Raw genomic sequence first — 15,326 nt, forward strand, 5'->3', positions numbered from 1 at the left:
AAACAAACTCCTATTCGGGCTGGTCCGGTTCTTGGCCAAGGGCTGAACTTACTCCTCCTCTGCAGGCACCAAGAAATCTGGGAGTAATCTTTGACAACAACCTGTCGTTGACAACCCAGAACCATTTGGTGGCCAGAAACTGTACACGGATCTAATGGTACCTCAGAAATTCCAACCTCTCCTCCTTGGAAGGAATGAAAAACTGTAGTTCGAGCCACTATTCCATCCAGACTCGACTATGCGAACGCCTTGTACTTGGGTTTACCTGCCTATCTGATTCGCTATCTACAGGCAATCCAAAGCACAGCAGTTCGCTTGCTTTTCAATCTCCAAAAAGACACTAATACTTCACCTTTTCTTGCCAAACTGCACTGGCTTCCAGTTGGTAAAATGATCACCTTCAAAGACCTAACTCTAGCACACTGAGTTCTGTATCATTCTGGTCCCTCCTACCATAATATAAGAATCGAAGAGTACCAGTCCAGCAGAACCTTATGGTCCAATAAGGCTCACCTGATATCTCCCTCCAGTTTAAAAAAACTAGACACGGAGGGCTTCTTTTCTTGGTCGCACAGCCAAAATCTGGACCTGCCTCCCAACACAGCTTAGAAGTATAGAATCAGAATCTGCTGTCCACAAATCGATTAAGACCTATCTCTTTAGTCACCAGTGCCCTCGCCTGTGCTCCCCCCTCGTCTACCTGTTGCAGCGCTGGGCCACTCTTTCAGGATAACTGTTGCGTTATATAAATATCCTCGTTCAGTCATTCATTCAAACACGTCCCCAGCCTGTGTGCAGTTTTAAACTGCCATGTGGACCTGGCAAAATGAACCTTTAGCCAGGTCCAAACCTTTCTTTTTAATACATACAAGTCACACCACAAGGGAGGAACTGAACAACCGAGAGGACAGGGTGCAGTGTATTTAAAAAGTTGTACATGTACTTTTAAATTTTCATGTCCTGGTAGTGAAATCCCAAATTGTTTCTCACTACTGTAAGGCATACCTCTCCAATAGGATAACATTAGAGTTACTTAATTACATTGAAAATTTAATTTTCCACCTATTTAGCAAAAGCGCTTAGGCAAACATCCTTATCAGAAAATATAACAAACTACACATATTCAAGACAAGTTGAAGGAGAGAATACACACCTTAAGCTCCCAGTGATTAAACTTCCAACCTGGTGAATAGTTGTCCCTTAAGTCAGCACGAGCACGGATGTTAACATTGCGCAGACGATTCAGGTACTCATTACACTTCTTATATAAGGCCTCTTTATCTTCTTCTGAAAGCGTGTTCGTAATTCCGCAAGGGATTATGATGATCTAGACACAAGCCAAAGATTTTAAATTACAGGACTGAAAAAGATGACATTTGGGTTTACTGTTTTTTTCCCCAACCAAAACTTATTTTTCTCACCAACCAACCTTTGTTAAAACATGCTGCCCTTTCATTTGTGCGGCAGTCAGACTTCCACAGACTGACAAGCTAAATACTGTCTGCAGCAAGTGCTGACTAGAGTACACAAATAAGCTCTTATCCACTGTACTTGAAAGAGAGGAATGCTTTAATTGGTTGCTAAGATACAATTCTTACTTCCTGTATCCCTGGAAACCATGTTAAACAAAGGTGTTCTGAAACTCAATTCATGACCTCAGAAAGCAATTAAAGACTTTTCTTCACTAATGAATAATCTGAAAAGAAAGGACAGCATTAAACAATATGTTCTATTTCAAATCTAAGTTTTCTTGGAGGAGAGCTCTCAATGCTGCAACCAGTTGCTGAGTTGGGGTGGTCAACTGGACGGAGAATACTGAATCTAGTTTAATCAAGAAAACACAGAGTGGATTACAGATGGCTAAGACCTGTGATTTAGAGTGGAATAGACTGATGGCATGTGACCACTTATTAAACATCTCTCAATGTCATTTATTCTCTAATCTGAGGTTATCTTGAGCACAGCCTTCTATTAAGAGCAAACACTGTATTTAAAGTAAAATCACGATTCTACCATTTCAGATGGATGTGGGTGCTAAAGAATCATACATTAGCATGAGAACTCATACACAATCAATTATTAAAAAATGGCTTTCTGTTACAGAATTATCTGATATGCATTGCTGTATTTTACGTTTGTCGACAAGACTCCAGATTTTTCTTAACACATCTGCTTTAATTCTTAGATAGTCATTCTTTCACACATATTCTTCTCTTATATTTACTTTTCTCTGTTATCTTCAATGACAGGACCAAGGTGGCTATTATGGTGTACAAGGAAAGGCCTGTGGAATGGATGTTGGGATCAGTAAATGCAACTTCTTTGTTCATCTGATAAAGCACCAACCCCAGATTCCTTTCAAAGGTGGTCACCTTTGTTCCACCAGAACCAATCCATTGAACTTCCCGTTTTGTTTCCACAACCTGACTGTTGCAGAACAGGCTCTCCATACATTAAATGCAAAGCGAACTCTCATGTACTATGAAACCTTTCTGAAAAACGCAACATTTCTTTGTTGCATTTACCGAACTTCATAAAGGGAGGGATCTATCTAAATCGGGCATAGTCTGATGGATAGACAAATGTATCCAAATGTGCCACAAGAAAGCCAGAAGAGCTTTGCCCGTTCCTCCGAGACCCCACTCTACATGGAAAAATAGGGGCCTTTTGGGGAAACCTTCTTATAGCGGACATCTGCAATGCATCTACATGGTCCACAACACACACCTTCACAAAACAGGACTGTGTGGATTTGCTGGCCTGCCAAAAACATTGGCCAGGCAGTGCTCCATACACTCCTTAAATTCTCTGCAACACCCACAGCTAGCCACTGCTTTTTAGGGGAGGACTGCATTACAGTCTAGGAAGAGCATGTGTATCTACAGACATACATGCCTTGAATGGAAAATGTTACTAACCCTGTAACCATCTGTCAGTTGACTATAGTGCTGTAGATTCACATGCACCCACCCACTATACACCAGTGTGTAAATCACCTCCACTTTGCCATGTAGCATCTTCTTGTACTGCCTCTCCTGGCGGGCTCACAGAGTTCTTCCAGGGTTCTGTGGGGCAGGTTCATGTGACCAAATCCTATGTCTTCATTAACCATGCAGCAAGGCTGAAGGTTGCTGGTTCTGGGCGATATACCTGCCCCCCACCCCCTGCAATGTTAGCATGTCTTGATGCAAAGGTAGTTTTATTATTCAGATGTGTGCCATTTCTATTAGATAATAAAACCAGGACTGTCTGGCCCACGGTGACATGGCTGCCTGTCTGCCTCTATTCTGCACCATTGATATCAACAGCATTGATGTGTAAGCATATGCAAATTTCGATGACCAGTCTATCAACAGGGAATTCTCCTCTGATCTCTGTGCTGGGTAACTGGAGGCGAAGCTTTGGCATTTTGTTCTCTCTCTTGTTGTGAACAGGTCTATGTGTGGTGTTCCCCATCTGTGGAAGATAATGTGTACAAGTTGTTGGTTGAGTTCCCACTTGTGAGAGGAGTACTCTTGTTTGCTTCTGTGTTCTGCACTCCTGGCAGGGGGATGGCTATCAACGTTATGTTTCTCTGGTTGGCCCATTTACAGAAGTTTGTGCCAGTTGAGAAAGTGGGTGCGATCTTGTTCCCCGTTTGTCGAGGTAGAACACTGTGGTAGTGTTGTGGGTTTGTACTTGGACCACTTGCCCCTTGATATGTTTTTTAGACCTTCAGTACCAGGAAAACGGTTTATAGTTCCAGTAGATTTTGCCATAGGCCTTATTTGGTCAGTTTCCCCATGCGGTCTTCCTACTGTGAGATGCGCCCGTTCTGATGGTCACTGAGGGAGTTGGGTTTTTGAAGGGTCTACCAATTGAGCTGTTCTTTGTGTTCCACCACTCCATCTCCTTCTGTACCTTTGCAGTTACAACCGCTAGAGCGTCCCAACTTCCATTCGCCCTTGACCATTGTTCTTGTAGCCTCTGGAAGCATGCGGTTCCAGGGGGAACCAGGATGCCCTTATTTTCCCAACTGTGCTCACTGTCAGAGACTGTCCCTTCAGGTAGAGGGGTGCTTCCTGCATTAGTGACAGTCTTCTCTTATTGGCAGGACCAATGTAATTAGGTGATTGTGCAGCCACAGCGATTCTCACATAATTATAGATTTGCCGCATTTGCCACATAATCATAGTCTGATGCATAATATGCAGATTCTTTACAAAAAAAATAATTTTGTTTCTAGCTTAAATGGTTCAAAAGTTACAAAAAAATGACAAGTGTTGTTGTGCAGTGGAATGCCCTTTGCAAAGCTGGACTGTTGCTTATTGCCGATTTCGGATGTTAAACTGGTACTAATGATATTCAACCAATGCTCACAGCACTACTAAATCTAACAAGCATTTACAATGCAATAGGTCTCACAATGACATTGTTTTGAGCTATTGGCATTGTAAATGTTATTGTTTTTTTCCCCTTTGTCAAGCATTAAATCAAATGGTGGAATGCAAAATGGCAATAGCTCACTTTGTTGTAATTGCGAAATCTATTGCATTGCATTTGTACTTCAATTATCAGTAATTGGGGGGCGTGGCTTGGCGCCAACTAAGATGGCTGCCTAACTAACAAGCTCCACCGGAGCCAAGGTCCTAATCCCCTTATTTCTCCGTCAATAATCCGGCAGGACGAGACCCAAGACATCCCACACGTTGGTGAAGTCAGGTGGGACCAGACCGCTGCAAAATCGCCGCAGGACGGGGACCCTGCAGCCGCACCGCGCTCCGGAGAGCACACTGCGCACTCTGCCCCGGGGACCTGAAAAAGAACTGCTGAGCTGCCCGGTCGGGCCTGGCCCCCCCTTCCTTGCCGGGGGTGCCTGTGAGGCTTGATGGGCGGCCATCATCATCGCGGAGGGCCCGCTTGGACGTTGGCATCGGCTGTTGGGGGAGGAGCTGCTGGGCCTGTATCATCCGTGGAGGCGCCTCTGGGGCAGTGGAGGCCGGGTGATAACAGCCATCGGAAGGGATGCGGTGCCGTAGATCCTGCACCGACTGCAAGTTTCTGGTGAGCGTTTGATTCCGTATGCACCCCGTGGCCCGGCGCTCCCCCGTGCCCAGTGGCGGCATGAGGGATGGGGTGGCGGCCTAGCGCCCTGGAGGATACCGCAGCGACGGCCTCCACATCAGCGCAGCACAGCTCGCTCCTCGCGCTGTGAGAGAGACCTGAGCAGTGCTATTGGGGCCCTACCCCCCCCCGAAAGGCACAAGTGGGCTCTGCGGGCGCCCGCCAACACCACGGAAGGCATACCAGAGGTGGATATCGTCGGTGAGGGAGAGGCTGCAGGTCTCGTGACCCAAGACAAGAAGTACCTACTGCTGTTGGCGCGGAGTGCGAGCTGCCAAATGGTGGCAGCCCTGTGTTTCCACTGCTCCACTGGACTATCTACATGAGCGGAGGCCCTCGCATACTGCCCCGAACCTGGTGCGCCCTGTATCCGGGGAAAGATACATCGCTGAGAAGCGGACGGTCTGGGGTGTGTGGCACCCGTGGAGCCAGTAGACAAAGAGCTCTATTCCCCTCCTGAGGTGGGGACAACAAAGCCGGCGACAAGACCTGCTAAAACTATTGGGGCACCCTACATTAGGTATATGGGCCGTGCCTGAGGCGGCAGTGTACAGAAGGGGTCACTCCCTTCACCGGACTAAGGAGCAACGGGCCAGCGGCTCACTACCTGCAACAGTAGGCCTCCGTCGGTGCCCGCAGGCGAGATAAGCTTCATGAGGGGCGCTTGGTCCCAGAGATTCCTAGCCATTTCGCCAGACTGAAACATCACCTAGCAACTACACCAAGATACCCCTGGAGATCACGGGGAGAGCTACTCTTCCTGCCACACATCCTAGGGCGGAGGCCGCGGACGGCGGTCGCCGGCGGACGCAGCCCAGGTGGCCTATAGTCATTTGAGAGGGGGACAAAATCTTGTGAGGAAAGGTGCCATTCTATTGAGGTGTGCACCTGGTCGGTGGAACTACGCAATGAAGCCCAAGAGTGCCACAGCAGTGCAATCTAAAACTACACAAGTACGCTATCCCGAAATCGGCGCCGCAGGACAAGGGGGCGCAGGGGGACCAGTCTGGTGAGGGTGAACCGTCTCTCCAATCCATAATGGCGGCTATCAAGGGTCTGGGGACTATCCTCGAAACAAAAATGGATAAAATGTCCATTGAAATTAACTTGATGAGAGCAGATATGAACAAAACGGCGGAAAAGGTTAAAACTAATGAAGTCAACGTATTGGAGCTTCAGACTTAAACGGAAAAACTCGAGGAGCGGGTCAACACCCTGACTCACCAACACCGTCAAATGGCCCTGAAACTCGAAGACCAAGAAGGGCGGGCCCGCCGAAGTAACATTAGAGTGGTTGTGGTCCCGGAGGGCTTGGAAGGGCCTAGCGTGGACCTCTTTCTTGAAGATCTAATCTTAAATCACCTTAAACCAAAGCGGCTCTCCTCGCTCTTCACTACTGAGATCCCCAGGCCCAAACCGGGTGCGGCCCCCAGGACTATTATCGCAAAAATCCTCAACTATAGAGACCACGACGCGATATTGCAGGCAGCTCGGGTCCAGGGAGACCTACACTACGAAAACTCGATTATCCGATTTTTCCAGGATTTTACACTTAAAGTCCAGCAGGAACAACGCTCCTTCGAGGGGGTGAAAGCAGCTCTCCGGCAACGTGGAATCAAGTATATGATGTTCTTCCCAGCGAAGCTTAAAGTAATAGCGGACGGAAAATCACTCTTCTTCGCCACTCCGCTGGAAGTACAGGACTGGCTGGATGGGAAGGCAGTACAGAAGAAGACATCCGGGGCGAGAGACAGCTGGAGGGAGCCTCACACCTGCGAGTCGGGATCGACGGGTAAACGGTCCGACACAGAAAGGCGCAGCATGCGTTCCTGGAGATCAAGGTCAAGCAGCCCGGGATTGCCAGCAACACAGAGACTGACGGAACCTGGGTTCCTGAGCTGGAATTGAAGGGACTATATCTACAAACCGTAATGTATAAATTGCTTTGTTGATAAAACGTTGAGTGGGTGGCCCGTGAGACTCGGCTTACCGGGAAAGTGGTACCTCCAAATCTTCAATAACTCCTGGCGGTGCTGGGGGTATACCAGACTGATAAACTGACTCTACATTATTAAGTGTACTGCGAGATCCTGGCAGTAAAAGGGGTGGTAACACGGTTGTTTCAGATGGGGCAGCCACTATCCTGGGATCTCAAATACCTGGTGAATCTTTGTACAGTAAGAGGGGGAGCCTCTGGTGGCCGGAGTTGGTTCTAGCCCACTTCCCCACGTCACTGTTGACTAGTTTCTAGGGTGATAGGCACTCTGCTAGTTGGGGATATGGGTAGTTTCAAACCTACGTGGTAGGGTAGCAGGGGGGGGGGGGGGGTGCAGGGGAGGATTAAGGGTTAAATGTGTTGTACATTATTTTTGTCAGTTTTGGAGGGGAGGTAACGGGGAGGGGGGGGTTACTCATTGGTCATGCAATGTACACAATATAGCGAGTCGGTGGTGCCACAGGTGTCGTAGGTTGTTCAGAAACGTCCATTGTCACAATTGGTATGCATTGGGATAAAAGTCTGAAATTATTGAGTTGGAACGTCAATGGGTTGGGAGACAAAATAAAAAGGAGTATAGTGCTACAGCATCTTAGCGTCATCTCCCGGATGCCGCACTGCTCCAGGAGACACACCTAATCGGAAATACCTGTAAAGCACTTAACAGATGGGGATACACAATGGTGGCACACGCCGGCTTCACATCGGGGTCTCGAGGGGTAGGTATCTTACTCAGACGTACCCTCCCATTCAGTATCCAGCACACTTGGGCGGACCCACTGGGGCGCTTCGCGGCAATCTCGGGGCAATGGGAGGGACACACACTTACACTGTTAACAGTTTACATCCCACCAGGTCTCCAAACGCTGTCTTATAAGGACCGTGGTACGCTCCTGCTCACCCTACCGGAGGGGCAACTTGTAATCGGGGGAGACTTCAATTTGGTTGTCTCAGGATTGATGGACCGACACCCGCCGCGAAACATAAGCGCCGGGCAACACTGGCTTCCCAATTTTATCGAGGCGTTTGGCCTCACAGACCTTTCGAGACGGCGTCACCCTACCCTTCAGGAATACACATTCTTTTCGGGATCGCACCACACCCTCTCGAGGATAGATTACATCCTCACGCCTCTACACTATAACGTGACCACGCAGGAAATCAAACACCTAGCGCGGGGCATCTCGGATCACTCCCCTCTATGGGTCCGCCTCACCATTGGGGAGAAGAGGGTGGGCTGTATTGCACCGATAAATCCTTGGTACCTCCATAACCGTGAAACCAAAGCCACTCTTGTACGGGCCATTGACCAATACTTCCTAGAAAACGAAGGTACAGTAGACTTCCCCACCACACTGTGGGAAGCGTTTAAAACGGTACTAAGGGGGCATACCCTCTCAACTATATCGGGGGTGCGCAAAGAAAAAGAAAAACAAATGGTTGCTATTGAGCATGACCTCCTTCGACTTGAAGAGCTGGCGGGAGATGGTGCGGACCAAGCTGCTCTTCACCAAATGCAAATAAAAGCAGCAGAGTACAAAGCAATTGCAACTGACGCTGCAAAAACCCTTGTGAGAGACCGAGATGGACGGCTATACGACCAGGGTGACAAAGCGGGCAAAATGATAGCCTGGTTGGACAAAAAAGAGAGGGCGCAAAGAATAGTATCGGAGCTCAAAAGTAGTGCGGGTGCGGTTCTTACCGAACCACACGACATAGTTCGAGAGTTCGCGGCGCATTTCGAGCGGGTGTACCAGAGGGGCTCAGAACTCTCGGAAGAAGATTCTTCTAATTTACTGGCAGACATCCGACTACCTGTCCTCTCTGACCTGGACCGAGAAGCGTTAGAGAACACGCTTACAAACGACGAATTGGCCAAGGCGATGGAACTATACAAACTCAAACCGGACAGAATGGCGCCCTACCTAAAAAGTATGTACGAGGACAGTAGGAAACTGGGGCTACTGCCAAGAGACCAACGTATTGCCACGCTGGTGGCCATACCTAAAGAAGGGAAACCAAAAGACAACTGTGCTTCATATAGACCGATTTCCCTGTTAAACGCAGAACCCAAAATACTTGCCAAGCTCTTGGCAAATAGACTCCGGCCAATAATAGCTAAGCTGGTACACCCAGATCAGTCGGGTTTTATGCCATATCGTAATACTGCCCTTAACCTGAGGCGTCTCCACGGAGTGCTGGGGCGCTGCTCCACTATTCAAGAAGATGCTATAGTGGTTTCTTTGGACGCCACTATGGCGTTCGACACATTGGAATGGGCATACCTCATGGCAGTATTGAAAAAGATGGGCTTTGATCCCAACTTTGTCGGATGGGTTCAGCTTCTCTATGCGGAACCTTTAGCCCAAGTAGTCGTTAACAATAACATTTCGGACGTGTTCACACTCGGTAGGGGGACGAGACAAGGTTGTCCACTCTCGCCACTGCACTTTGCACTCTCTGGAGCCACTTGCGGCCTGGATACGAAGGGATGCTTCTATCCGGGGACTCAGATGGGCAGAATGGTGGGAGGACCGGATCTCCTTATATGCAGACGACATCCTTCTCTACCTTGCTTCCCCCCAGAGGTTACTAAGGTTGGTGCTGGACATCTTCACCAGTTTTCGGAGGAACTCTGGCTATAAAATTAACTGGAGCAAATCGTTGCTATATATAGGACTGCCCTATTAAGATAGCCACAGAAGGATTTAAATACCTTGGTATATTTATTACCACTGATGCGAAGACCCGCTATGAGCGGAACCTCCTCCCGCCCTTGCAGAGGTTCAGACGTGACAAAAACACCTGGAAAACACTCCCCCTGTCGCTCCTAGGACGAGCAGCGCTTTTTACGATGATGGCACTGCCCGTTTCCTCTATGCCCTCCAGAATTACCCAGACCCAGTCCCACACGCGTTTTTTAAAGACATCGAAGGGACCTATTATGGGACGGGAAACCACGCATAGCACTACAAAAATTAACTCTTGGTTGGTACGACGGGGGTATTGCTCTCCCCGATATCAGAAAGTACTACTGGGCAGCACACCTATCTGCCATAAACCAATGTATGTACAGCAATGGGGATGACCCAGCCTATTGTATGGATAGGTGGCTACTCCAGGGTAGAGACTTTACGAGGGCGCTTTACTCTAAACCGACCAGGTTTCCCCTTACAGGACCTACCAGACACTCGGTACAACTATGGCACGTGGTCAACCGTAACTTGGGGTGGGCCAACAGACTCACACTCGCAACTCCACTCTGGGACTCTGAGCAGCTGGGCACATTGGGGCGGACTAAAGGATTCGACAAGTGGGATCTCATAGGTATCTCCCGTATAGGGGACCTCTGGGGGCAAACTGGCGTGGTGTCCTTCACTTCACTACAGCAGACACACGAGATGGCCGACTCGGAATACTTTAGATACGCACAAGTCAGACACTCCCTTCAGGCCAACATCCCAACTGGGTCGTCACTGCCAGAGTCCTCCCCTCTTGAGGATAGGCTGCTTGACGGACACCTGCCAGAAAGAAGCATATCCCTTACATATAAAAAACTTATACATCACACTCCAAACCCTTTACTTGCATTGAGGGAGAAATGGGGGAGGGACTGTCTAGAAATAGATGAGGAATGGCAAGAAGCACTCTCTTCCCCTAAGGAAGTCGCCATTTCAGCGAAACTAAGATTGATCCAATTAAAAATACTACACCGGGTTTACCTCTCTGGACGACAACTAGTACTAATGGGTAGGAGTGAAGATGGGATTTGTAGGAGACAATGTGGCCTGGAAGGGACCTTCCTGCACATACTCTGGGAGTGTCCGCTAGTTCAAAATCACTGGAAAAAAGTACATGAGTGCATGAGTGTGGTTTGGGGGGATACTCTACAACTTGAGGTCAAAAGAGGTCTCTTGAATATCTGGGAGCCCACAGACTTGAATGCAAAGGGTAAGCTGTGGGTGACGCTTGGACAGATGGTTGCCAAACGAAATATAGCTCGACTCTGGGGAGCAACAGTGCCACCGACAATCAATGCTTGGAAAGAGGACATGGACTGGTGTATGACACGGGAGAAAACAGTGTATGTAGCCCGTGGCTGTCCTCGAAAATGCACTATGCTCTGGACTAAATGGAATATGTATCGTGGAACTGTGTGTGAGCCCCCGTTTGTCCCCTCCCTTGATGAACAATTAATGCTCTGAAACCAACTAAATGTGACATCGTAGTAAAGTAAGTTACTATAATACACAACGCTACAGCCTGTAAAGACACTGTGCCCTGGAATGTGGAAATGATCACTTGTATAACATGACCTTTCTTTCTTTGATGTTCAATAAAAAGACTTTAAAAAAAAAAAAAATAATATCAGTAATTGAATCACTTAGGTCCAGAACACATTTAAGTACTGACACTAGTCCGACATAAACAAGTGCTGAGGGGCAGTTCAAGACACAGGAACCCACTGTTAGGCAGCATGAGGTAGCCCCCCACTGCCCATCCCCGAAAAACAAATACAGAGGCAGTGCCCAGACACCTCACAAATACAGAGACAGCACTGGCGAACGTGGCATAAACACGCTCAGGCATACAGACACGCACACACACACTGGCACACAGAGATACGCACTCTGACAGACACACAGTGGCACAGTTGCGCACAAACACAAACATATATAAACAACCATACAGGAAGACACATACACAAAAACTAACGCACACACAGATGGGAACACAGACACAATCAAGGCGAGCATACTGATCGAGACACACACATATGGGCACACAGACAGACAATGAGGGAGGACACACTGATAGACACACACACACGCAGACACAATGAAGGCGGACACACTGATGGATACAGACAGGCATACACATTGAAGGCAGACAGACTGATGGAGACACACACACAGACACACAGGCAAACACAATGAAGGCGGACACACTGATAGAAACACACAGAGGGACACACAGGCAAACACAATGAAGGTAGACACACTGATGGAGAGACACACGCAGACACACACAAAGGCAGACACAATGAAGGCGGACACACTGATAAAGACGCACACGGATGGCACACAGACAGACACAATCAAGACTGATTTGCATATCCCTGGGTGTAAACTGGAATGGCATGGTGAGCAAAAAAACGATGGATTTAGGCCCAGATCCTTGTGACTGGGGGTGAATGTATCACATTGTTCAGCATTCTGTCCATCAATTGTTGTTTTTGCATTGAACACTGATTGAGACACACAGAGATGGACACACAGGCAGACACAACGAAGGCCGACATACTTATAGAGGGACACACACAGAGAAGGGCACACAGACCTACAATGAGAGGCAGACACACACACATATACAAGGCAGATGGGTACTCATAGATGCACACTGTAGAAAGCTGGGAGTCCAGTGGGGTAAATCCTTCCACCGCTGTGCACAGCCAGCTCCTAGAAGGCAAAGATTGCCTCACTGAGACAGCCCCGTCTACAGCTTAATGGCTCAGGATGTAGAGGGAAGACAACTTCAAAGGCTCACAAAACCAGCGCAACACGTACATCCGGAAACAGCTCAGTAAAGCTCCAAGACCAATTTAGTCAAATCAAAACCATGGCAGAGACATAGATTCAGACGCACAGACAGACAGGCACACATACACAATAATAGACACACAAATATAAACACATACTCGCACAAAGATGCACACAATGACAGAGAAACATATGGATGGACACACATCACACAACGATAGACGAGTCAAGAGACATACACACAATGTCACACGGATAAAGACATGCACAAGGGCACAGAGACATCCGCACCATGACAAAGTGACACACAGGCACGCGCACACATTGCAATTTGTCTACATCGTGGGTAAAACAACATTTCTAGCCTGACTGAGGGATGTGTGCAAGGCCAGTCCGCTCCAGGAATGCTGTGGTATGTAGAGGTGTGCGGTGGGTATGGCAGGGGGTATCTAATAACCACTCCCCCCTCCTTCAAGACCCCCCACCACCAACACCCAAGCCTATTCAGCCACGACGTGTAATATCCTCGCGGGCTGGTAAAATGCCCTCGCAGCTCCGGCCTTAGAGGAGTGTTTTTGGAAGCGGGTACAAAGGCAGGGTGGGATGAAAGAGGAAGGCAGAAAGTGAAGGAGAAGCAGAACAGGGCGGAGGGAAGCGAGCTTCGGTGCACTGTGTGTGTAAAAGTGAAGCCTCTTTATTGTGAGTAAAAAGTCTTCCGGTGGAGGGCTGTGCGTAGGGAAGGAGTAAGCGAGCGATGCTGGGAGGGGAGCAGACGGGGGTGCAGGCAGGTGGGACAGTCAGCATGCTGAGAGTGTGTAGATAACAGTCTCGGAACTGGACGGCAGCAGAAGGGGGGCGGGGGTGGCAGAAATAAAGAGCAGGCTGTATTACAGGTAGAAGGGGGAGACTTGGGCTGCAGTCCAGGAGGAGCAGAAGAAACCAAGAGAACGCCTGAGGGGCCAGGATATGGGGGCAGAGCCGGGCTCCTGACACTCCATGGCTTGTCAGTGAGGTAAAGCTGGAGTCCAAGTATTTCAGGGCCTCATATCATGGCAGACCATAGAGCTCAAATGGGAAGTAAAGCAGGGCCTATCAGCTGGGGATAAACCTGGAATGGAAGTGTGCACGGCCTCTCAGCTGATCAGGAAGCAATGCAGAGGCTTTCCGCAGGAGGACGACCTGGAAAGGCAAGTGGTGCAGGGCCTCTCAGAGAGGGGACAGAGGGCAGTGGTCTGCAACTCAGTGGAAAGCGCGGTGTCCTCAATACCCCCAGAGACCAAGAGGCGGAGGTCGTTAAGTTTCAGGCACAGCAAAAACAATAAGTTTGCCGGAGGAAAGGGAGAGAGTCCCTGTGCCGCCGGTTGCTCATCTGTTAGGAGGCACAGATTCAAAGGGGGTTGGAGGAGAGAGAGAGGGGGGGTTACTTACAGTTTTCGCAGCAGGATTCTTCTGGCTCCAGAACATGTATCATTTCCTCTGTCCTTTACACAGTACGTGCCGTTCCGATCTCGGCTTGTTGGGAAGTTGGGAGTCTGTCCTGTGGACGGGACCGGAGCACGGCCCTCCCTGAATCATTTGAGAACTTGAGCAGCGCCTCCTGGGTGCCTCCCCCGCCGGCTTCAGTGATCTTGGGTCTCATGGCCTCAGCGCTCCAACTTCACTGGTGTCTGCCCTTGTGCCCTTCCTTCACCCTAAGTGCGCGAGTATCGCCTCACAGGGTTTGCGTCGCCTCATAGCCTCGGCTCCAAACACGGATAACGTGGAAGGAAGTCCAGAGATTTGATTTTACGACTCACGTCAGAGCTCTCAAGTTACCATATTTTATAAGCGAGTAGCTACAAGGTCCAGTTTATTTTCCTTTGCACCGTGAGAACTTTCAGTTATGTTTCGCTAATTATAAAATCATGACTAAGCACCAAAAAAAAGCAAGTCACACACGAGGTCAGGAGGTGAAAACAAGCATGTTCAATTGAACAAATGGTGTCCGGTATCAAAGGAGCGCCCAATGGGAGAGCCGGACTGGCGCGTGCAAGGCAGTGTGACGAAGTTTCTGATAACAAACTTTGTCACGACAGCCGTAATATAGTAGGCGACCGAGTCCTTGGGGGCTGCCCAAAAAGGCGGCAACCGAAAACCCTCCCTTTCAATGGGAATCCAGCGTTTAACATAAACTCTGATGCTACCCAATGAAATAGAGGGGCGGGGCTTTGAGTCCCCTTCTTGAAACTGCCTTGATGACTATAGCTCTAGCAGGCGAGGAGCGCATGCGTGCTCCAACGCCAGGCGAGACATAAAAATGCTGTAATAATAAGGTAGTACTATTACAAAATGTGCCGCATTATGCCATATCATTTGTCTTTTCTTGCCGCATAATTTACTCAACCCTGCTACATAATTTGGCCATCACCGCCGCATAATTCCAGTTGCCCTGCTCAGGAGTGGTGAATGTGTTGGCTTTGGTTGACTTCAATGTAGCACCCAGAAAGATAGTTTCCCCTTTGTGGCGCTGGAAAGGATTTCTATTGGTTTATGGTGAAGCCCAGGTTGTGCATTGTTTGCATTAATGTCCTTAAGTTACTTTGGCACAGGCCAAACAATCCCGCTTTTATCCACCAGTTGTGCAGGTAAGGTGTAGGAAGCTGGCTCTGGATTTAATATTGCCACTGGGTGGTAATACCGTGCACAGA

The 15,326-nt window shown here is 48.7% G+C and overlaps 1 protein-coding gene across 2 annotated transcripts in view; it reads right to left on the bottom strand.

The window, feature by feature from the left end:
- Positions 1-15,326, bottom strand: part of EPRS1 (glutamyl-prolyl-tRNA synthetase 1) — a 483,086-nt gene that overhangs the window by 66,066 nt on the left and 401,694 nt on the right. For both annotated transcript variants that reach the window (XM_085612943.1, XM_085612942.1), the window contains one exon: positions 1,154-1,327. In XM_085612943.1, coding sequence (XP_085469069.1) covers positions 1,154-1,327 — 174 coding nt within the window. The remainder of the gene's footprint in view (positions 1-1,153; positions 1,328-15,326) is intronic.

This window comes from Triturus cristatus, chromosome 6, assembly GCF_964204655.1.
Source record: "Triturus cristatus chromosome 6, aTriCri1.1, whole genome shotgun sequence".
Taxonomy (NCBI): Eukaryota; Metazoa; Chordata; class Amphibia; order Caudata; family Salamandridae; genus Triturus; species Triturus cristatus.